Source organism: Salmo salar, chromosome 03 (genome assembly GCF_965601325.2).
Source record: "Salmo salar chromosome 03, fSalSal1, whole genome shotgun sequence".
NCBI classification, from domain to species: Eukaryota; Metazoa; Chordata; class Actinopteri; order Salmoniformes; family Salmonidae; genus Salmo; species Salmo salar.
The window spans coordinates 104,154,801-104,176,412 of NC_138293.1; the positions used below are offsets into that span (position 1 = coordinate 104,154,801).

Below are 21,612 nucleotides of genomic sequence, written 5' to 3' on the forward strand. Positions count from 1 at the left end.
CCAACCAACCAGCCACACGCAGAAGGTTAGATTTACAAAGTCCCCCCCCCCCCCCCCCCCCCCGCTGGTTTCTGTTGGGACACAGACGAGGACTGCTGGAACCATAGATTTACTGCTGCTTTTGATAGAGACATTCTATCACTGAGAATTCTAGAAGCTAGAAGCCTCTCCTTTATAGAGACGTTCTATCACTGAGAATTCTAGAAGCCTCTCCTTTATAGAGACGTTCTATCACTGAGAATTCTAGAAGCTAGAAGCCTCTCCTTTATAGAGACGTTCTATCACTGAGAATTCTAGAAGCTAGAAGCCTCTCCTTTATAGAGACGTTCTATCACTGAGAATTCTAGAAGCCTCTCCTCTCCTTTATAGAGACGTTCTATCACTGAGAATTCTAGAAGCCTCTCCTCTCCTTTATAGAGACGTTCTATCACTGAGAATTCTATCAGCTGGAAGTCTCAGACCTCGAGCTGCAGAGTAGAATATTCTCCTGACCTGTGAACCTAATATGCACATTGCTTCGGGAGGCTGATAAGAAACGATGTACAGAGAAAACAACCCAACGTCTATAATATTTACTAATAATAAAGACTTGTCTTTAAAGTTACAGGGAGGGTGTTTTGGCGTTGTGTCTTCCTGACTGGAGGACCGGGGGGGGGGGCAGGGTGGTTTCAGGGTCTTCGTATTATCTCGTCTTCTTCGGAGGAGGGGGGGGGGGGAACTGCACTTTCTGAAGGACAATCCTTATTTGGTAACAGAGGCCTGATGTGACGTGCTACCTTGGGGTAGAAACTCCAGCCTGCTCCTCCCACTGTCATCCATGTCTCCTCCCATCGTCACCACGACGACCACCATGATGCTGTTGTTCTGTTGTCATTGTTTTTATTTCATAATAATAATAATGATATATACATATTTTTTTTTTCCTTTTTTTTTGTGATTATTTTAGTGCTCTTAAGAGAATGTGTACTAAAGGTGTAGTGTTATAAGGTGGTTGGTCTCCAGGGCCGACGGACCGAGCGCTAGACAGATTGATAACTGTTTGTAAACCTTCTGGCCGTAGTGTCGGAACACAAAGCTGTATAACTTGGGTACAACCCTCAATAAAAGACTAACAGTGATTTAACTGATGTTGTCTGTTGTCTGGTCATTTCTCTTGAGTGAGTTTATGGCCCTATCCCAAACAGAGCCCTACACCCTACACACTTTCTGGGATTGGAGAGGTGTAATCAACATGGTAGGGGGGGGGGGGGGGCCTAGTGGTTAAGACCGTTGGGACAGTAACTGAAAGCTTGCTGGTTTCCAATCTCCGAGCCGACGAGGTGAAAAATCTGTCGACGTGCCTTTGAGCAAGGTACTGAACCCTAAACGCTCCTGTAAATTTCTCTGGATAACAGCATCTGCTAAATCACAAATGTCAAACATAATGGTGAAACTTCCACATTGCTATTACAATATTGATTACACCTGACAAATCCTCCCAGATCTCCATGCAGGTTTATTAGGTTATATAATATGGTGTGATGAGGTTTATCAGGTTATATAATATGGCTTAACATGCAGGTTTATCAGGTTATATAATATGGCGTGATGAGGTTTAACATGCAGGTTTATTAGGTTATATAATATGGCGTGATGAGGTTTATCAGGTTATATAATATGGCTTAACATGCAGGTTTATCAGGTTATATAATATGGCGTGATGAGGTTTATCAGGTTATATAATATGGCGTGATGAGGTTTATTAGGTTATATAATATGGTGTGATGAGGTTTATTAGGTTATATAATATGGCGTGATGAGGTTTATTATAATATGGCGTGATGAGGTTTATCAGGTTATATAATATGGCGTGATGAGGTTTAACATGCAGGTTTATCAGGTTATATAATATGGCGTGATGAGGTTTAACATGCAGGTTTATTAGGTTATGTGATGAGGTTTAAACCCACTACGACTCGACTTGTTTCCGTCGTAATTAATTGTTTTATATATACGGTATAACTTTACTCAAAAAACAGGGGATTGAAACGTGGTTATAGACCGAGTGAACAAAACATTAAGAACACCTCTTTCCATGACAGACTGACCAGGTGAATCCAGGTAAAATGATCCCTTATTGATGTCACTTGTTAAATCCACTTCAATCAGTGTAGATGAAGGGAAGGGGAGGAGACAGACGGGTTGAAGAAGGGTTTTTCACACTCAAACAATTTCCCTGTGTGAGTCCACCAGCCAACTTGACACAACTGTGGGAAGCATTGGAGTCAACATGGGCCAGCATCCCTGTGGAACGGCTTTCTACACCTTGTAGAGTCCATTCTCCGAAGAATTGAGGACAAAATGGGGGGGGGGGGGGGGGGAACGACAACTCAATATTAGGAAGGTGTTCTTAAAGATACTGTGAAGATCATTCCTGCATTTCCTGGTTGCTAAAATGTCCGAATATGTGACAAAACAAGCATGTAGAGAATCGTTGTAAAATGTATTTTGAATGGGAAGCATAGAAATAGAACACATAGAACCCACTCTTACTGGTTCTTAGACTTGCTTTCAATGACCAATCTCTATAACTCATATTTCTAATGTGAATTTGGTTGGGGTGTAGTGAGGGGGACTCCCTGAACCACAAGGTGGCGCTGTACAACAAGAGTCCAACCATAAAGTGATGTTTATTTGTCATTAAATACAGTGGAACACAAGACAGGGCATCAGATGCCACAGGGAGAACGGAGGAAGGAGAAGCGGGACTGATGAAGTGGTGGTGGGTGGTGGGGGGGGCGCTGCCCTGCCCAGCCCATCGGGACAGCATCATCAGGACTTCCTGTGAGGAGCAGAAACAGGAAGTTCCACCTCAGTAAACACAGCTTAAACTTAATCGTGGTTTAAATGTGATGAAGTAGAAGCTGATTCTATGGGTTTTAAACTAGTGAATAAAAAGCCAGGGATTCAAAACAAGACATCTGCAGCATTTTTACAGTCGACGTGATTTCTGGGAAATGTCCCTTTTTAAAAGTACATCGCAGGTCATTCAACTGTCTTGATTTCCTGCTGAAATGGTAATGACATGGGGGCTAATTGATTTCTATACACACGCACAGCCAGAAGAAGACTGGCCACCCCTCATAGCCTGGTTCCTCTCTACCCAGTATAGCCAGAAGAGGACTGGCCACCCCTCATAGCCTGGTTCCTCTCTACCCAGTACAGCCAGAAGAGGACTGGTCACCCCTCATAGCCTGGTTCCTCTCTACCCAGTATAGCCAGAAGAGGACTGGCCACCCCTCATAGCCTGGTTCCTCTCTACCCAGTACAGCCAGAAGAGGACTGGCCACCCCTCATAGCCTGGTTCCTCTCTACCCAGTACAGCCAGAAGAGGACTGGCCACCCCTCATAGCCTGGTTCCTCTCTACCCAGTATAGCCAGAAGAGGACTGGCCACCCCTCATAGCCTGGTTCCTCTCTACCCAGTACAGCCAGAAGAGGACTGGCCACCCCTCATAGCCTGGTTCCTCTCTACCCAGTACAGCCAGAAGAGGACTGGTCACCCCTCATAGCCTGGTTCCTCTCTACCCAGAAGAGGACTGGCCACCCCTCATAGCCTGGTTCCTCTCTACCCAGTACAGCCAGAAGAGGACTGGCCACCCCTCATAGCCTGGTTCCTCTCTACCCAGTACAGCCAGAAGAGGACTGGCCACCCCTCATAGCCTGGTTCCTCTCTACCCAGTACAGCCAGAAGAGGACTGGCCACCCCTCATAGCCTGGTTCCTCTCTAGGTTTCTTCCTAGGTTCTGGCCTTTCTAGGGAGTTTTTCCTAGCCACCGTGCTTCTACACCTGCATTGCTTGCTGTTTGGGGTTTTAGGCTGGGTTTCTGTACAGCACTTTGAGATATCAGCTGATGTAAGAAGGTCTTTATAAATACATTTGATTGATTTAGAGCAGGGAGTTCTCAAACTGTTTCACTCGGGACCCCCCCTTCCAGCAACGGGGAACATCCCACCCCCCTCTCCCACGGGCAAGTTAAAAGCCGGACTGAGGCCCGCACCCCCCTCCCTGCCACCCCCTCTAGGGGGCGCGTCACACAGTTTGGGATCCACTGCACTAAATGACTGATAGGGGGCGCTGTGTTGAAGCCACCAGGCCTCCATCTTGACCCCCCCCCCTCCCACCGTTGTAAAAACGATACTTTGGACGTTATAGAAATTAATTTACTAATGTTGCCTCGTTTATTGAATTACAGACAGCTTTTACATCCGCTAAACAAATGAAAAATATTTTCCTTAACGTTATACATTTTTTGGGGGGGAAAAAGTACTGATGTTTATTGTCCTCACTACAAAAACACCTTAAATACAGAAAATACAAAAAAAACGTTTAAATTAAAATACTGTCGAATTCCATTTATTTTCTACGCGGGAATATAGTGGAACCGGTGGCTTTAAAGTCTCTCCATGGCCGAAACATTAACATCAGCAATTCAGGGTATATATATTTATAACACACACACGTCATTGGAGTTATGATGAAGGCCAAAACACAACGTTTTTAATAGTTGTTTAAATGGCGTTACTCCCTTGTCGTCGCCGTGGAGACTCACTGGGCGTGTTAGTAATTCCTGGTTCTTATTCGTACACGTCCTTCTTGTCAGCGATGTACTGGACAATATCCTGGGGAGACATTAACTTCTCTGCCTCCGCATCCGGGATCTCAAACCCTGCAGCAGGAACACACACACACACACACACACACTAGGCTTAACACACGTAACCACAGTTGTATGTAGGAAGTGGAAGGGTTAGTCCATACAAACATCTAAGTTATCGTCATGGAAATAGAACGGACTAGTCTAGAACATTCCGATTCACATCAACAGGTGGACCAGCAGGGAGACAGAGACATGGAGGGAGAGGACCAGCAGGGAGACAGAGACATGGAGGGAGAGGACCAGCAGGGAGACAGAGACATGGAGGGAGACAGACCAGCAGGGAGACAGAGACATGGAGGGAGAGGGAGACAGACCAGCAGGGAGACAGAGACATGGAGGGAGAGGACCAGCAGGGAGACAGAGACATGGAGGGAGAGGACCAGCAGGGAGACAGAGACATGGAGGGAGAGGACCAGCAGGGAGACAGAGACATGGAGGGAGAGGACCAGCAGGGAGACAGAGACATGGAGAGAGACAGGGAGGGAGAGACGGGGGAGAGAGAGAGACAGGGAGGGAGAGAGAGGGAGAGAGAGACGGGGTGTCAGAGACATGGTGAGAGAGACGGGGAGGGAGAGACAGACCGACAGATACAGAGAGACAGAGACAGATACAGGGAGGGAGGGAGAGACAGATACAGGGAGGGAGAGACAGATACAGGGAGGGAGAGACAGACCGACAGTCAAACACAGAGACGGGGAGGGAGAGACAGACCGACAGGGAGGGAGAGACGGGGAGGGAGAGACAGACCGACAGGGAGGGAGAGACAGACCGACAGTCAAACACAGAGACAGGGAGGGAGAGACGGAGAGAGAGACAGACCGACAGGGAGGGAGAGACGGGGAGAGAGAGACGGGGAGAGAGAGACGGGGAGAGAGAGACAGACCGACAGGGAGAGAGAGACGGCGAGGGAGAGACGGGGAGAGAGAGACAGACCGACAGGGAGAGAGAGACAGGGAGGGAGAGACGGGGAGGGAGAGACAGACCGACAGGGAGAGAGAGACGGCGAGGGAGAGACGGGGAGAGAGAGACAGACCGACAGGGAGAGAGAGACGGGGAGAGAGAGACGGGGAGAGAGAGACAGGGAGAGAGAGACAGGGAGGGAGAGACAGACCGACAGTCAAACACAGAGACAGGGAGGGAGAGACGGGGAGGGAGAGACAGACCGACAGTCAAACACAGATACAGGGACGGAGAGACAGACTCACCAAACTCATCCTCCATGGCCATAATGATCTCGACCTGGTCCAAGCTGTCTAACCCCAGGTCCTTCAGGAAGTGGGACGACGTCGCCAGCTGAGGATACAGATAGATCAGAGGAGGTCAGGACAGACAGGGCCGGTCGACAGGTCAGAGGAGGTCAGGACAGACAGGGCTGGTCGATAGATCAGAGGAGGAGGTCAGGACAGACAGGGCCGGTCGACAGGTCAGAGGAGGTCAGGACAGACAGGACTGGTCGATAGATCAGAGGAGGTCAGGACAGACAGGACTGGTCGATAGATCAGAGGAGGTCAGGACAGACAGGACTGGTCGACAGGTCAGAGGAGGTCAGGACAGACAGGGCTGGTCGATAGATCAGAGGAGGTCAGGACAGACAGGGCTGGTCGATAGATCAGAGGAGGTCAGGACAGACAGGACTGGTCGACAGGTCAGGACAGACAGGGCTGGTCGATAGATCAGAGGAGGTCAGGACAGACAGGGCCGGTCGACAGGTCAGAGGAGGTCAGGACAGACAGGGCTGGTCGACAGGTCAGGACAGACAGGGCTGGTCGACAGGTCAGGACAGACAGGGCTGGTCGACAGGTCAGAGGAGGTGAGGACAGACAGGGCTGGTCGACAGGTCAGGACAGACAGGGCTGGTCGACAGGTCAGAGGAGGTCAGGACAGACAGGGCCGGTCGACAGGTCAGGACAGACAGGGCTGGTCGACAGGTCAGAGGAGGTCAGGACAGACAGGGCTGGTCGACAGGTCAGAGGAGGTCAGGACAGACAGGACTGGTCGACAGGTCAGGACAGACAGGGCTGGTCGACAGGTCAGGACAGACAGGGCCGGTCGACAGGTCAGGACAGACAGGGCCGGTCGACAGGTCAGAGGAGGTCAGGACAGACAGGACTGGTCGACAGGTCAGGACAGACAGGGCTGGTCGACAGGTCAGGACAGACAGGGCCGGTCGACAGGTCAGAGGAGGTCAGGACAGACAGGACTGGTCGACAGGTCAGGACAGACAGGGCTGGTCGACAGGTCAGGACAGACAGGGCCGGTCGACAGGTCAGGACAGACAGGGCCGGTCGACAGGTCAGAGGAGGTCAGGACAGACAGGGCTGGTCGACAGGTCAGGACAGACAGGGCCGGTCGACAGGTCAGGACAGACAGGACTGGTCGACAGGTCAGAGGAGGTCAGGACAGACAGGACTGGTCGACAGGTCAGGACAGACAGGGCTGGTCGACAGGTCAGGACAGACAGGGCCGGTCGACAGGTCAGAGGAGGTCAGGACAGACAGGACTGGTCGACAGGTCAGGACAGACAGGGCTGGTCGACAGGTCAGGACAGACAGGGCCGGTCGACAGGTCAGAGGAGGTCAGGACAGACAGGACTGGTCGACAGGTCAGAGGAGGTCAGGACAGACAGGACTGGTCGACAGGTCAGGACAGACAGGGCTGGTCGACAGGTCAGGACAGACAGGGCCGGTCGACAGGTCAGAGGAGGTCAGGACAGACAGGACTGGTCGACAGGTCAGGACAGACAGGGCTGGTCGACAGGTCAGGACAGACAGGGCCGGTCGACAGGTCAGAGGAGGTCAGGACAGACAGGACTGGTCGACAGGTCAGGACAGACAGGGCTGGTCGACAGGTCAGGACAGACAGGGCCGGTCGACAGGTCAGGACAGACAGGGCCGGTCGACAGGTCAGAGGAGGTCAGGACAGACAGGGCTGGTCGACAGGTCAGGACAGACAGGGCCGGTCGACAGGTCAGGACAGACAGGACTGGTCGACAGGTCAGAGGAGGTCAGGACAGACAGGACTGGTCGACAGGTCAGGACAGACAGGGCTGGTCGACAGGTCAGGACAGACAGGGCCGGTCGACAGGTCAGAGGAGGTCAGGACAGACAGGACTGGTCGACAGGTCAGGACAGACAGGGCTGGTCGACAGGTCAGGACAGACAGGGCCGGTCGACAGGTCAGAGGAGGTCAGGACAGACAGGACTGGTCGACAGGTCAGAGGAGGTCAGGACAGACAGGACTGGTCGACAGGTCAGGACAGACAGGGCTGGTCGACAGGTCAGGACAGACAGGGCTGGTCGACAGGTCAGGACAGACAGGGCCGGTCGACAGGTCAGAGGAGGTCAGGACAGACAGGACTGGTCGACAGGTCAGAGGAGGTCAGGACAGACAGGACTGGTCGACAGGTCAGGACAGACAGGGACGTCCTAGATCTGCAGTCCTACTCTGAGATACACTACATGACTCAAAAGTATGTGGACACCTACTCATCCAAAATCATGGGCGTTAACCATTTTGAAAGGGTGTCCACATACTTTTGTATTTATATAACAGCTGGGTCTAATCGATGATGTTAAAATGTCTATTTACTCGGTTCCATCTGACTGCTGCAATCCACTGTCTCATCAGCCCAGCCAGGCAATTTATAAACTTCATCTCCACTATAAAAAGCATCTAGACATGATCTCATATTTCTTTTAGGACTAACATTTAGTTTTCAACAGCGGAGATTTGTATAAACCTTTACTGTCTGTCTCTCCGACATTTACAACATTGAATTAGAAGATTGAAATAGTCTCCAGTCGTCCCGTAGTAATGAACGTGTCGGGACGAGACAGACAGGCAGACAGACAGTGTTTCTCAGCCAGTCGAAATCATGAATCAGCCGTCATCGTTTTTATGGATCAAAACAAAGAAATGACAACTGAAAAAAGGTTGAAACGAAGTGCAGCTAGTTTGCAGTATTTCCAGATTCAGTTTGTTTTATTTCATCTTTATTTAACCAGGTGGCTAGTTGAGAACAAGTCCTTTATTTAACCAGGTGGGCTAGTTGAGAACAAGTCCTTTATTTAAGCAGGTGGGCTAGTTGAGAACAAGTCCTTTATTTAACCAGGTAGGCCAGTTGAGAACAAGTCCTTTATTTAACCAGGTGGGCTAGTTGAGAACAAGTCCTTTATTTAAGCAGGTGGGCTAGTTGAGAACAAGTCCTTTATTTAACCAGGTAGGCCAGTTGAGAACAAGTCCTTTATTTAACCAGGTAGGCCAGTTGAGAACAAGTCCTTTATTTAACCAGGTGGGCCAGTTGAGAACAAGTCCTTTATTTAACCAGGTAGTCTAGTTGAGAACAAGTTCTCATTTACAACTGCTACCTGGCCAAGATAAAGCAAAGCAGTTCGACACTTAGAGTTACACATGGAGTAAAACAAACATACAGTCAATAACACAGTAGAAAAATAAGTCTATATACAATGTGAGCAAATGAGGTAAGATTAGGGAGGTAAGGCAATAAATAGGCCAGAGTGGTGAAGTAATTACAATATAGCAATTAAACACTGGAGTGATAGGATGTACAGAGGATGAATGTGCAAGTAGAGATACTGGGGTGCAAAGGAGCAAGATAGATAAATAAATAAATACAGTATGGGGATGCGGTAGATTGGATGGGCTAGTTTGAAGTGATTGTGTTTAGCTGTGTTGTAGCTCCTCTGAACAACAGTGTCCTGACGAGTGAGCACATTTTCTATACCAGGTGAAATCGCACCTCATTAACCCATTGTTATGGATTTATCCAAATAAACGTCACTAGAAAACAGCTTAAACAAATGTAAATGCAGCTAAACTTTTTGACGTGATTGTAAATTAGCTGTAGTTGGCTAGCTGAGGGATAAGAACGTAGCCAGCCAGTATGGCACGAAAGACTGGGTCCATAGATACAGAACCAAAAGACTGAACGACCGGGTCGCGTCCATAGATACAGAACCAAAAGACTGAACGACTGGGTCACGTCCATAGATACAGAACCAAAAGACTGAACGACCGGGTCGCGTCCATAGATACAGAACCAAAAGACTGAACGACTGGGTCACGTCCATAGATACAGAACCAAAAGACTGAACGACTGGGTCACGTCCATAGATACAGAACGACCGGGTCACGTCCATAGATACAGAACATAAAAGACTGAACGACCGGGTCACGTCCATAGATACAGAACGACTGGGTCTCGTCCATAGATACAGAACATAAAGACTGAACGACTGGGTCTCTGGCAACCGACCCGATCGAACGAACGACCAGCCAGATTGGGTAGCCACCTTAGGACTTGTGTCGGGACTAAATCTTGTTGGAAGGAGGAAATGGTATGAATAAATGTATCATAGATAAGGAGTGTTGACTGATCCTAGACACGTGGGGTGTAAATCCACTACACACCAAACAGACCCATGAGGAAACGAATGGAACGAAACAGAAGAGAATATGTCCAATAGAAGAAACTGTCTTGTTTTCGCCTGGACTAATGATTACACCACCGGTATTCCTAGTCTCAAAACCGCAGCCCGTCTGGTGTTCAACCTTCCCAAGTTCTCTCACGTCACTCCGCTCCTCCGCTCTCTCCACTGGCTTCCAGTCGAAGCTCGCATCCGCTACAAGACCATGGTGCTTGCCTACGGAGCTGTGAAGGGAACGGCACCTCCGTACCTTCAGGCTCTGATCAGGCCCTACACCCAAACAAGGGCACTGCGTTCATCCACCTCTGGCCTGCTCGCCTCCCTACCTCTGAGGAAGCACAGTTCCCGCTCAGCCCAGTCAAAACTGTTCGCTGCTCTGGCACCCCAATGGTGGAACAAGCTCCCTCACGACGCCAGGACAGCGGAGTCAATCACCACCTTCCGGAGACACCTGAAACCCCACCTCTTTAAGGAATACCTGGGATAGAATATAGTAATCCTTCTAACCCCCCCCCCCCCCCTTAAAAGATTTAGATGCACTATTGTAAAGTGGTTGTTCCACTGGATATCATAAGGTGAATCCACCAATTTGTAAGTCGCTCTGGATAAGAGCATCTGCTAAATGACTTAAATGTAAACGTCAAAGCGAGCCGCGGTGCCTCGGGGTCGGTCCTTACCTTCTCTGGGTTGATCTTGTCGTAGAGTTTCAGAACGTACATGACTCGTTCTTTAATGCTTTCAATGGTGAGGGGAGGCAGGTCTCCATACTGTCTACAGGACACTCCCACTGAGCTAGAGATCTAGAGAGAAGAAGAAGGACAGGAAGGAAGAAAGGGTTCAGAGATCATAACACTTCTGCACCCATTTGACCAATCAAGCAGTTTAGTTCAAGCCTAGGTAATAGCTAGCTAGCTAATGTTACAGATGTCCACCGCATTGTATTTGGTGCACAAGTCGTCATCCTGTCACAACAACCCCAGGTCTTTATAATAGATAAGAGTTACACATTTACTTTAGATTAAATTTTAAAAAGTGTCAATCGACTGTCATCTAGCTAGTACACATAGTAATGCTAGGCTAACAGTACAGTACTTGATTGTACCACAGATGAATAGTTTGAACATATTAGCTTAGCTAGGCTAACGCATGAGACCACAGTCGGTTGTTTTGTAACGTAAATTCATGCAGCATTCAAACTATGCATTTTTTTCAGAGACAGTTTCGTTGAATTAGCAATGGACCCGGTTTTAAGACATTGGCGTGCAAAGTGACCGGATAGCAAGCTAGCTAACACAGTGACCGGATAGCAAGCTAGTTAGCACAGTGACCGGATAGCAAGCTAGCTAGCACAGTGACCGGATAGCAAGCTAGCTAGCACAGTGACCGGATAGCAAGCTAGCTAACACAGTGACCGGATAGCAAGCTAGCTAACACAGTGACCGGATAGCAAGCTAGCTAACACAGTGACCGGATAGCAAGTTAGCTAGCACAGCGACCGGATAGCAAGCTAGCTAGCACAGCGACCGGATAGCAAGCTAGCTAGCACAGCGACCGGATAGCAAGCTAGCTAGCACAGCGACCGGATAGCAAGCTAACTAGCACAGCGACCGGATAGCAAGTTAGCTAGCACAAGTTACGGATTTTATTGGAAAGACACTGGTAGGTCAATGTGCAATCCAGTACTGCTAGGCCACAACAGCGACAAAAACATGTCAATGTTATTCAAGACTAACCTGCGTTTGTTCAATCCACCGTGTCCGCTGACTGCTGGCAATGAAGGAGAACGGTCGGTGGTTCAATAGGACCGGACCAGCTGCGGCTCTCAATGCAATGTTACCCGACGAGAGTCTCACAGAAGACCGGGCGAGTTGGCGGACACACTGCGCTAGGACACGGGACGCCATGTTTGAAACTAAAATACGGTGCAAAGTAAAACACGCGTTTAGATGACAAGCGGGAGTTTCCACTAGATAGCACAGCCACAAAGTCAAGGGAAAAAGAGGTCAAATGTGCGCAGGCGCACTGGTTATTATAAAAATAAAAAAATAAAAATAACACCGATATTTAATATGATTTGGTTTTTATTTATTCACTATAACGTCATTATAATGCTTTCTCGTATGTTTTTATTATTTCATTAAATTGGAATGATGTAAAAAAAAAAATATTGACTTTGGTTGAATTTTGTCGCAACATCGGGTAACCTATGCGTAAATCACCAGAACAAAACAAAAAAATCAATTATATTCAAATTTCGTCGATCATTAACAATGATGTTAATTCTTTAAACACACATATTTTAATTTTAGTTGAACATGACTTATTATTTGTGAGCGGAAGTGTTTTCCACCATCATCATCATCATCGATGTTGCAGTGCTCTGCTAGTAGGGTCTGAAGGGAGCGGTAGACAGCAGAGCAAAACAAACCACAGGAAACTCGTTTTTCTGTACATTTACAAACAACAACAACAACAATTACAATCATGGAATTGTGTGAGATACTGTACAACAAGGCGGAATACATTGAAACGGTAATATTCGGTGTTTATTTGACTAGACAACGTTAACGATTAGCAAGTTAGTTAGCTAGCTAGCGTTTAGCTCATTGGTATTTACACTGAGTATACAAAACATTAGGAACACCTTCCTAATATCATAACAGCCTCAGTTCATTAGGGGACATCGACTACAAGGTGTCGACAGTGTTCCACAGGGATGCTGGTCCATGTTGACTCCAATGTTCCCCACAGTTGTGTCCAGTTGGCTGGATGTCCTTTGGGTGGTGGACCAGTCTTGATACACACGGGGAAACTGTTTGAGTGTGAAAAACCCAGCAGCTTTGCAGTTCTTGACACAAACCGGTGCGCCTGGCACCTACTACCATACCCCTCCGTTCAAAGGCACTTCAATCTTTTGTCTTGCCCATTCACCCTCTGAATGGCACACATACACAATCCATGTCTCAACTGTCTCAAGGCTTAAAAAATCCCCTTCCCTTCTTCATCTAAACTGATTGAAGTGGATTTAACAAGTGACATCAATAAGGGATCATAGCTTTCACCTGGATTCACCTGGTCAGTCTGTCATGGAAAGAGCATTTGTTCTTAATGTTTTGTATACACAGTGCACAGTCAATGCACTGAACCAGCATGGCTAGCTAGGTCACTTAGCCAGCTAGCTAGCCAGTTGAATTGACAAGGCACCGATTACAGTTTGCATCAAGCGGTGGTCTGTAAACCTTGTAGCTAAGTCAGTACCGTTTATACCAACCTGTCAGCATGTCCACTGTCCCTCTCAGGCGTCCGGTAACAAAGTGAGCAGGCAGTCGGTGCTGTGCGGCAGTCAGAACATCGTCCTCAACGGCAAAGTAAGTAACAACAAGCTATACAGGTAATAAACCATGAGATGGGCCAGTTGGTGCTTTATTCAGTACGTTCACTATACAGGTAATAAACCATGAGTCTCCCTGTCTGTCTGTCTGTCTGTCTATCTCCCTCCCTGTCTGTCTGTCTATCTCCCTCCCTGTCTGTCTGTCTCCCTCCCTGTCTGTCTGTCTGTCTGTCTATCTCCCTCCCCGTCTGTCTGTCTCCCTCCCTGTCTGTCTGTCTATCTCCCTCCCCGTCTGTCTGTCTGTCTCCCTCCCTCCCTGTCTGTCTCCCTCCCTGTCTGTCTGTCTCCCTCCCTGTCTGTCTATCTCCCTCCCTGTCTGTCTATCACCCTCCCTCCCTGTCTGTCTCCCTCCCTCCCCCCCTCCCTGTCTGTCTGTCTCCCTCCCTCCCTCCCTGTCTGTCTCCCTCCCTCCCTGTCTGTCTGTCTCCCTCCCTGTCTGTCTATCTCCCTCCCTGTCTGTCTATCACCCTCCCTCCCTGTCTGTCTCCCTCCCTCCCTCCCTCCCTGTCTCCCTCCCTCCCTCCCTGTCTGTCTCCCTCCCTCCCTGTCTGTCTCCCTCCCTGTCTGCCTCCTTCCCCTGTCTGTCTATTTGTGGTCTATATATCTGTCTGCCTGCCTGCCTGTCTGTCTGCCTCCCTGTCTGCCTGTCTGCCTGTCTGTCTGTCTGTCTGTCTGTCTGTTCCAGACTATAGTAATGAATGACTGTATAATCCGTGGAGACCTGGCCAATGTCAGGGTGGGGAGGCACTGTGTTGTGAAGAGCCGCAGTGTCATTCGACCGCCGTTCAAAAAATTCAGCAAAGGGTGAGTTCTGCTCAACCTCTTCTAGACCAGGGGTCTCCTCTTCTAGACCAGGGGTCTCCTCTTCTAGACCAGGGGTCTCCTCTTCTAGACCAGGGGTCTCCTCTTCTAGACCAGGGGTCTCCAACCTCTTCTAGACCAGGGGTCCCCTCTTCTAGACCAGGGGTCTCCTCTTCTAGACCAGGGGTCCCCTCTTCTAGACCAGGGGTCTCCTCTTCTAGACCAGGGGTCTCCTCTTCTAGACCAGGGGTCTCCAACCTCTTCTAGACCAGGGGTCTCCAACCTCTTCTAGACCAGGGGTCCCCTCTTCTAGACCAGGGGTCCCCTCTTCTAGACCAGGGGTCTCCTCTTCTAGACCAGGGGTCTCCTCTTCTAGACCAGGGGTCCCCTCTTCTAGACCAGGGGTCTTCTTTTCTAGACCAGGGGTCTCCTCTTCTAGACCAGGGGTCCCCTCTTCTAGACCAGGGGTCTCCTCTTCTAGACCAGGGGTCCCCTCTTCTAGACCAGGGGTCTCCTCTTCTAGACCAGGGGTCTCCTCTTCTAGACCAGGGGTCTCCTCTTCTAGACCAGGGGTCCCCTCTTCTAGACCAGGGGTCTCCAACCTCTTCTAGACCAGGGGTCCCCTCTTCTAGACCAGGGGTCTCCTCTTCTAGACCAGGGGTCTCCTCTTCTAGACCAGGGGTCTCCTCTTCTAGACCAGGGGTCCCCTCTTCTAGACCAGGGGTCTCCAACCTCTTCTAGACCAGGGGTCTCCAACCTCTTCTAGACCAGGGGTCTCCAACCTCTTCTAGACCAGGGGTCTCCAACCTCTTCTAGACCAGGGGTCTCCAACCTCTTCTAGACCAGGGGTCCCCTCTTCTAGACCAGGGGTCCCCTCTTCTAGACCAGGGGTCTCCAACCTCTTCTAGACCAGGGGTCTCCTCTTCTAGACCAGGGGTCTCCTCTTCTAGACCAGGGGTCTCCCCTCTTCTAGACCAGGGGTCCCCTCTTCTAGACCAGGGGTCCCCTCTTCTAGACCAGGGGTCTCCTCTTCTAGACCAGGGGTCTCCTCTTCTAGACCAGGGGTCCCCTCTTCTAGACCAGGGGTCTCCTCTTCTAGACCAGGGGTCCCCTCTTCTAGACCAGGGGTCTCCTCTTCTAGACCAGGGGTCCCCTCTTCTAGACCAGGGGTCTCCTCTTCTAGACCAGGGGTCCCCTCTTCTAGACCAGGGGTCTCCTTTTCTAGACCAGGGGTCTCCTCTTCTAGACCAGGGGTCCCCTCTTCTAGACCAGGGGTCTCCTCTTCTAGACCAGGGGTCCCCTCTTCTAGACCAGGGGTCCCCTCTTCTAGACCAGGGGTCTCCAACCTCTTCTAGACCAGGGGTCTCCAACCTCTTCTAGACCAGGGGTCTCCAACCTTTTCTAGACCAGGGGTCCCCTCTTCTAGACCAGGGGTCCCCTCTTCTAGACCAGGGGTCCCCTCTTCTAGACCAGGGGTCTCCTCTTCTAGACCAGGGGTCTCCTCTTCTAGACCAGGGGTCTCCAACCTCTTCTAGACCAGGGGTCCCCTCTTCTAGACCAGGGGTCTCCTCTTCTAGACCATGGGTCCCCTCTTCTAGACCAGGGGTCTCCTCTTCTAGACCAGGGGTCTCCTCTTCTAGACCAGGGGTCCCCTCTTCTAGACCAGGGGTCTCCTCTTCTAGACCAGGGGTCTCCTCTTCTAGACCAGGGGTCCCCTCTTCTAGACCAGGGGTCTCCAACCTCTTCTAGACCAGGGGTCTCCAACCTCTTCTAGACCAGGGGTCTCCAACCTCTTCTAGACCAGGGGTCCCCTCTTCTAGACCAGGGGTCTTCTCTTCTAGACCAGGGGTCCCCTCTTCTAGACCAGGGGTCCCCTCTTCTAGACCAGGGGTCCCCTCTTCTAGACCAGGGGTCTCCAACCTCTTCTAGACCAGGGGTCTCCAACCTCTTCTAGACCAGGGGTCCCCTCTTCTAGACCAGGGGTCCCCTCTTCTAGACCAGGGGTCTCCTCTTCTAGACCAGGGGTCCCCTCTTCTAGACCAGGGGTCCCCTCTTCTAGACCAGGGGTCTCCAACCTCTTCTAGACCAGGGGTCTCCTCTTCTAGACCAGGGGTCTCCAACCTCTTCTAGACCAGGGGTCTCCAACCTCTTCTAGACCAGGGGTCTCCAACCTCTTCTAGACCAGGGGTCTCCAACCTCTTCTAGACCAGGGGTCTCCAACCTCTTCTAGACCAGGGGTCTCCTCTTCTAGACCAGGGGTCCCCTCTTCTAGACCAGGGGTCTCCAACCTCTTCTAGACCAGGGGTCCCCTCTTCTAGACCAGGGGTCCCCTCTTCTAGACCAGGGGTCTCCTCTTCTAGACCAGGGGTCTCCAACCTCTTCTAGACCAGGGGTCCCCTCTTCTAGACCAGGGGTCTCCTCTTCTAGACCAGGGGTCCCCTCTTCTAGACCAGGGGTCGCCAACCTCTTCTAGACCAGGGGTCCCCTCTTCTAGACCAGGGGTCCCCTCTTCTAGACCAGGGGTCCCCTCTTCTAGACCAGGGGTCCCCTCTTCTAGACCAGGGGTCCCCTCTTCTAGACCAGGGGTCCCCTCTTCTAGACCAGGGGTCCCCTCTTCTAGACCAGGGGTCTCCTCTTCTAGACCAGGGGTCCCCTCTTCTAGACCAGGGGTCCCTCTTCTAGACCAGGGGTCTCCTCTTCTAGACCAGGGGTCTCCTCTTCTAGACCAGGGGTCCCCTCTTCTAGACCAGGGGTCCCCTCTTCTAGACCAGGGGTCTCCTCTTCTAGACCAGGGGTCCCCTCTTCTAGACCAGGGGTCTCCAACCTCTTCTAGACCAGGGGTCCCCTCTTCTAGACCAGGGGTCTCCTCTTCTAGACCAGGGGTCTCCTCTTCTACACCAGGGGTCCCCTCTTCTAGACCAGGGGTCTCCAACCTCTTCTAGACCAGGGGTCTCCAACCTCTTCTAGACCAGGGGTCTCCAACCTCTTCTAGACCAGGGGTCCCTCTTCTAGACCAGGGGTCTCTCTTCTAGACCAGGGGTCCCCTCTTCTAGACCAGGGGTCTCCCTCTTCTAGACCAGGGGTCTCCCTCTTCTAGACCAGGGGTCCCCTCTTCTAGACCAGGGTGTCTCCAACCTCTTCTAGACCAGGGGTCTCCAACCTCTTCTAGACCAGGGGTCCCCTCTTCTAGACCAGGGGTCTCCTCTTCTAGACCAGGGGTCCCCTCTTCTAGACCAGGGGTCTCCAACCTCTTCTAGACCAGGGGTCTCCTCTTCTAGACCAGGGGTCTCCAACCTCTTCTAGACCAGGGGTCTCCAACCTCTTCTAGACCAGGGGTCTCCAACCTCTTCTAGACCAGGGGTCTCCAACCTCTTCTAGACCAGGGGTCTCCAACCTCTTCTAGACCAGGGGTCTCCAACCTCTTCTAGACCAGGGGTCTCCAACCTCTTCTAGACCAGGGGTCTCCTCTTCTAGACCAGGGGTCCCCTCTTCTAGACTCAGGGGTCTCCAACCTCTTCTAGACCAGGGGTGCCCTCTTCTAGACCAGGGGTCCCCTCTTCTAGACCAGGGGTCCCCTCTTCTAGACCAGGGGTCTCCAACCTCTTCTAGACCAGGGGTCCCCTCTTCTTGACCAGGGGTCTCCTCTTCTAGACCAGGGGTCCCCTCTTCTAGACCAGGGGTCTCCAACCTCTTCTAGACCAGGGGTCTCCAACCTCTTCTAGACCAGGGGTCCCCTCTTCTAGACCAGGGGTCTCCTCTTCTAGACCAGGGGTCCCCTCTTCTAGACCAGGGGTCCCCTCTTCTAGACCAGGGGTCTCCTCTTCTAGACCAGGGGTCCCCTCTTCTAGACCAGGGGTCCCCTCTTCTAGACCAGGGGTCCCCTCTTCTAGACCAGGGGTCTCCTCTTCTAGACCAGGGGTCCCCTCTTCTAGACCAGGGGTCCCCTCTTCTAGACCAGGGGTCCCCTCTTCTAGACCAGGGGTCTCCTCTTCTAGACCAGGGGTCCCCTCTTCTAGACCAGGGGTCTCCAACCTCTTCTAGACCAGGGGTCCCCTCTTCTAGACCAGGGGTCTCCTCTTCTAGACCAGGGGTCCCCTCTTCTAGACCAGGGGTCTCCTCTTCTAGACCAGGGGTCTCCTCTTCTAGACCAGGGGTCTCCTCTTCTAGACCAGGGGTCTCCTCTTCTAGACCAGGGGTCCCCTCTTCTAGACCAGGGGTCTCCTCTTCTAGACCAGGGGTCTCCTCTTCTAGACCAGGGGTCTCCTATTCTAGACCAGGGGTGTTGTTGTTTCTGCTGTTTTGGACCTACTGCTGCTGCATGACGTCGTGACCCAGTCGATACACACGATCATGATGTAGTTGTGTGTAAGTTAATGTTGAACGTCCAGTGTAGCAGGTCTCTGTGGTCTGACCTCTAACCCCTTGTCCTCCAGAGTGGCCTTCTTCCCGCTGCACATCGGAGACCATGTGTTTATAGAGGAGGACTGTGTGGTGAACGCTGCTCAGATCGGATCTTAACCATGCACCCTTGACGACCATGCAATCGGATTGACCCCCCCGCCAGCCCCCCAGCCCCCACAGCCCTGCATTTGTTATAGTTGATACTAATAAACATGTTTTAAACCAGTGTGTTTGTCTGTTACATCACATCAGTACCTGGTGGGGGGCTACAGTCCTTTGAATTCATCTATTGTAATCTCTGGCTTTGAATCGTTTCAATTCCCCGTTTAGTTCGTCTGATTAGAACCAAAAAGGGGAGGGTGTATTCATTCGTTGGACTCCGTTAAAAACAAAAAAACGTTTTGCATCAACAACAACAACAACAACAAACAGTTTTAGTTCGTTTTAGTTTTATGCTTTTCCACGCGATGCCATTCCAATCTGAATAGTCTGTGAAATGGTTAGGGGGGAGGCAGGTAGCCTAGTGGTTAGAGTGGAGGGGAGGCAGGTAGCCTAGTGGTTAGAGTGGAGGGGCGGCAGGTAGCCTAGTGGTTAGAGTGGAGGGGCGGCAGGTAGCCTAGTGGTTAGAGTGGAGGGGAGGCAGGTAGCCTAGTGGTTAGAGTGGAGGGGAGGCAGGTAGCCTAGTGGTTAGAGTGGAGGGGATGGCAGGTAGCCTAGTGGTTAGAGTGGAGGGACGGCAGGTAGCCTAGTGGTTAGAGTGGAGGGACGGCAGGTAGCCTAGTGGTTAGAGTGGAGGGGAGGCAGGTAGCCTAGTGGTTAGAGTGGAGGGGGCAGGTAGCCTAGTGGTTAGAGTGGAGGGACGGCAGGTAGCCTAGTGGTTAGAGGGGGAGGCAGGTAGCCTAGTGGTTAGAGTGGAGGGACGGCAGGTAGCCTAGTGGTTAGAGTGGAGGGAGGCAGGTAGCCTAGTGGTTAGAGTGGGAGGGGCGGCAGGTAGCCTAGTGGTTAGAGTGGAGGGGAGGCAGGTAGCCTAGTGGTTAGAGTGGAGGGGCGGCAGGTAGCCTAGTGGTTAGAGTGGAGGGACGGCAGGTAGCCTAGTGGTTAGAGTGGAGGGGCGGCAGGTAGCCTAGTGGTTAGAGTGGAGGGGAGGCAGGTAGCCTAGTGGTTAGAGTGGAGGGACGGCAGGTAGCCTAGTGGTTAGAGTGGAGGGGCGGCAGGTAGCCTAGTGGTTAGAGTGGAGGGGCGGCAGGTAGCCTAGTGGTTAGAGTGGAGGGGAGGCAGGTAGCCTAGTGGTTAGAGTGGAGGGACGGCAGGTAGCCTAGTGGTTAGAGTGGAGGGGAGGCAGGTAGCCTAGTGGTTAGAGTGGAGGGACGGCAGGTAGCCTAGTGGTTAGAGTGGGGAGGCAGGTAGCCTAGTGGTTAGAGTGGAGGGACGGCAGGTAGCCTAGTGGTTAGAGTGGAGGGGAGGCAGGTAGCCTAGTGGTTAGAGTGGAGGGACGGCAGGTAGCCTAGTGGTTAGAGTGGGGAGGCAGGTAGCCTAGTGGTTAGAGTGGAGGGACGGCAGGTAGCCTAGTGGTTAGAGTGGAGGGAGGCAGGTAGCCTAGTGGTTAGAGTGGGGGAGGCAGGTAGCCTAGTGGTTAGAGGGGGAGGCAGGTAGCCTAGTGGTTAGAGTGGAGGGACGGCAGGTAGCCTAGTGGTTAGAGTGGGGAGGCAGGTAGCCTAGTGGTTAGAGTGGAGGGACGGCAGGTAGCCTAGTGGTTAGAGTGGAGGGGGGGCAGGTAGCCTAGTGGTTAGAGTGGAGGGGAGGCAGGTAGCCTAGTGGTTAGAGTGGAGGGGCGGCAGGTAGCCTAGTGGTTAGAGTGGAGGGACGGCAGGTAGCCTAGTGGTTAGAGTGGAGGGACGGCAGGTAGCCTAGTGGTTAGAGTGGAGGGGAGGCAGGTAGCCTAGTGGTTAGAGTGGAGGGGCTGCAGGTAGCCTAGTGGTTAGAGTGGAGGGACGGCAGGTAGCCTAGTGGTTAGAGTGGAGGGGAGGCAGGTAGCCTAGTGGTTAGAGTGGAGGGGCGGCAGGTAGCCTAGTGGTTAGAGTGGAGGGGCGGCAGGTAGCCTAGTGGTTAGAGTGGAGGGAGGCAGGTAGCCTAGTGGTTAGAGTGGAGGGGAGGCAGGTAGCCTAGTGGTTAGAGTGGAGGGGCGGCAGGTAGCCTAGTGGTTAGAGTGGAGGGGCTGCAGGTAGCCTAGTGGTTAGAGTGGAGGGACGGCAGGTAGCCTAGTGGTTAGAGTGGAGGGGAGGCAGGTAGCCTAGTGGTTAGAGTGGAGGGGAGGCAGGTAGCCTAGTGGTTAGAGTGGAGGGGCGGCAGGTAGCCTAGTGGTTAGAGTGGAGGGGAGGCAGGTAGCCTAGTGGTTAGAGTGGAGGGGGAGGCAGGTAGCCTAGTGGTTAGAGTGGAGGGGCGGCAGGTAGCCTAGTGGTTAGAGTGGAGGGGAGGCAGGTAGCCTAGTGGTTAGAGTGGAGGGAGGCAGGTAGCCTAGTGGTTAGAGTGGGCGGCAGGTAGCCTAGTGGTTAGAGTGGAGGGAGGCAGGTAGCCTAGTGGTTAGAGTGGAGGGGGAGGCAGGTAGTCTAGTGGTTAGAGTGGAGGGACGGCAGGTAGCCTAGTGGTTAGAGTGGAGGGGAGGCAGGTAGCCTAGTGGTTAGAGTGGAGGGACGGCAGGTAGCCTAGTGGTTAGAGTGGAGGGACGGCAGGTAGCCTAGTGGTTAGAGTGGAGGGGCGGCAGGTACCCTAGTGGTTAGAGTGGAGGGACGGCAGGTAGTATAGTGGTTAGAGTGGAGGGGCGGCAGGTAGTCTAGTGGTTAGAGTGGAGGGGCGGCAGGTAGACTAGTGGTTAG

At 51.9% G+C, this 21,612-nt stretch overlaps 2 protein-coding genes across 2 annotated transcripts; one reads left to right on the forward strand and one right to left on the reverse strand.

Moving 5' to 3' along the window:
- Positions 1–2,650: 2,650 nt before the first annotated feature.
- LOC106599655 (acyl carrier protein, mitochondrial) lies at positions 2,651–12,156 on the reverse strand. The gene is made up of 5 exons (XM_045712994.2): positions 11,880–12,156; positions 10,824–10,946; positions 5,905–5,992; positions 4,592–4,708; positions 2,651–2,821 (listed from the first exon to the last, which is right to left on the reverse strand). Exons 1-4 carry the CDS (start codon positions 12,048–12,050, stop codon positions 4,617–4,619), a joined length of 474 nt encoding a protein of 157 aa, XP_045568950.1. The 5' UTR covers positions 12,051–12,156; the 3' UTR covers positions 2,651–2,821; positions 4,592–4,616.
- Positions 12,157–12,508: 352 nt separating this feature from the next.
- On the forward strand, positions 12,509–18,856 carry LOC145850139 (dynactin subunit 5). Its single transcript, XM_082972996.1, has 4 exons — positions 12,509–12,678; positions 13,446–13,514; positions 14,223–14,341; positions 18,772–18,856. The coding sequence occupies exons 1-4, from the start codon at positions 12,631–12,633 to the stop codon at positions 18,854–18,856; spliced, it is 321 nt and encodes a 106-aa protein (XP_082829122.1). The 5' UTR covers positions 12,509–12,630.
- The last annotated feature ends 2,756 nt before the right edge of the window (positions 18,857–21,612 follow it).

Coding starts and splice junctions, on each gene's coding strand:
- LOC106599655 (XM_045712994.2), bottom strand. CDS start 12,050: ATGGCGTCCCGTGTCCTAGCGCAGTGTGTCCGCCAACTCGCCCGGTCT. Junction 10,947..11,879: donor GGTGGATTGAACAAACGCAG/GTTAGTCTTGAA, acceptor TCTTCTCTCTAG/ATCTCTAGCTCAGTGGGAGT. Junction 5,993..10,823: donor ACAAGATCAACCCAGAGAAG/GTAAGGACCGAC, acceptor CTGTATCCTCAG/CTGGCGACGTCGTCCCACTT.
- LOC145850139 (XM_082972996.1), top strand. CDS start 12,631: ATGGAATTGTGTGAGATACTGTACAACAAGGCGGAATACATTGAAACG. Junction 12,679..13,445: donor AGGCGGAATACATTGAAACG/GTAATATTCGGT, acceptor TGTCCCTCTCAG/GCGTCCGGTAACAAAGTGAG. Junction 14,342..18,771: donor TTCAAAAAATTCAGCAAAGG/GTGAGTTCTGCT, acceptor CTTGTCCTCCAG/AGTGGCCTTCTTCCCGCTGC.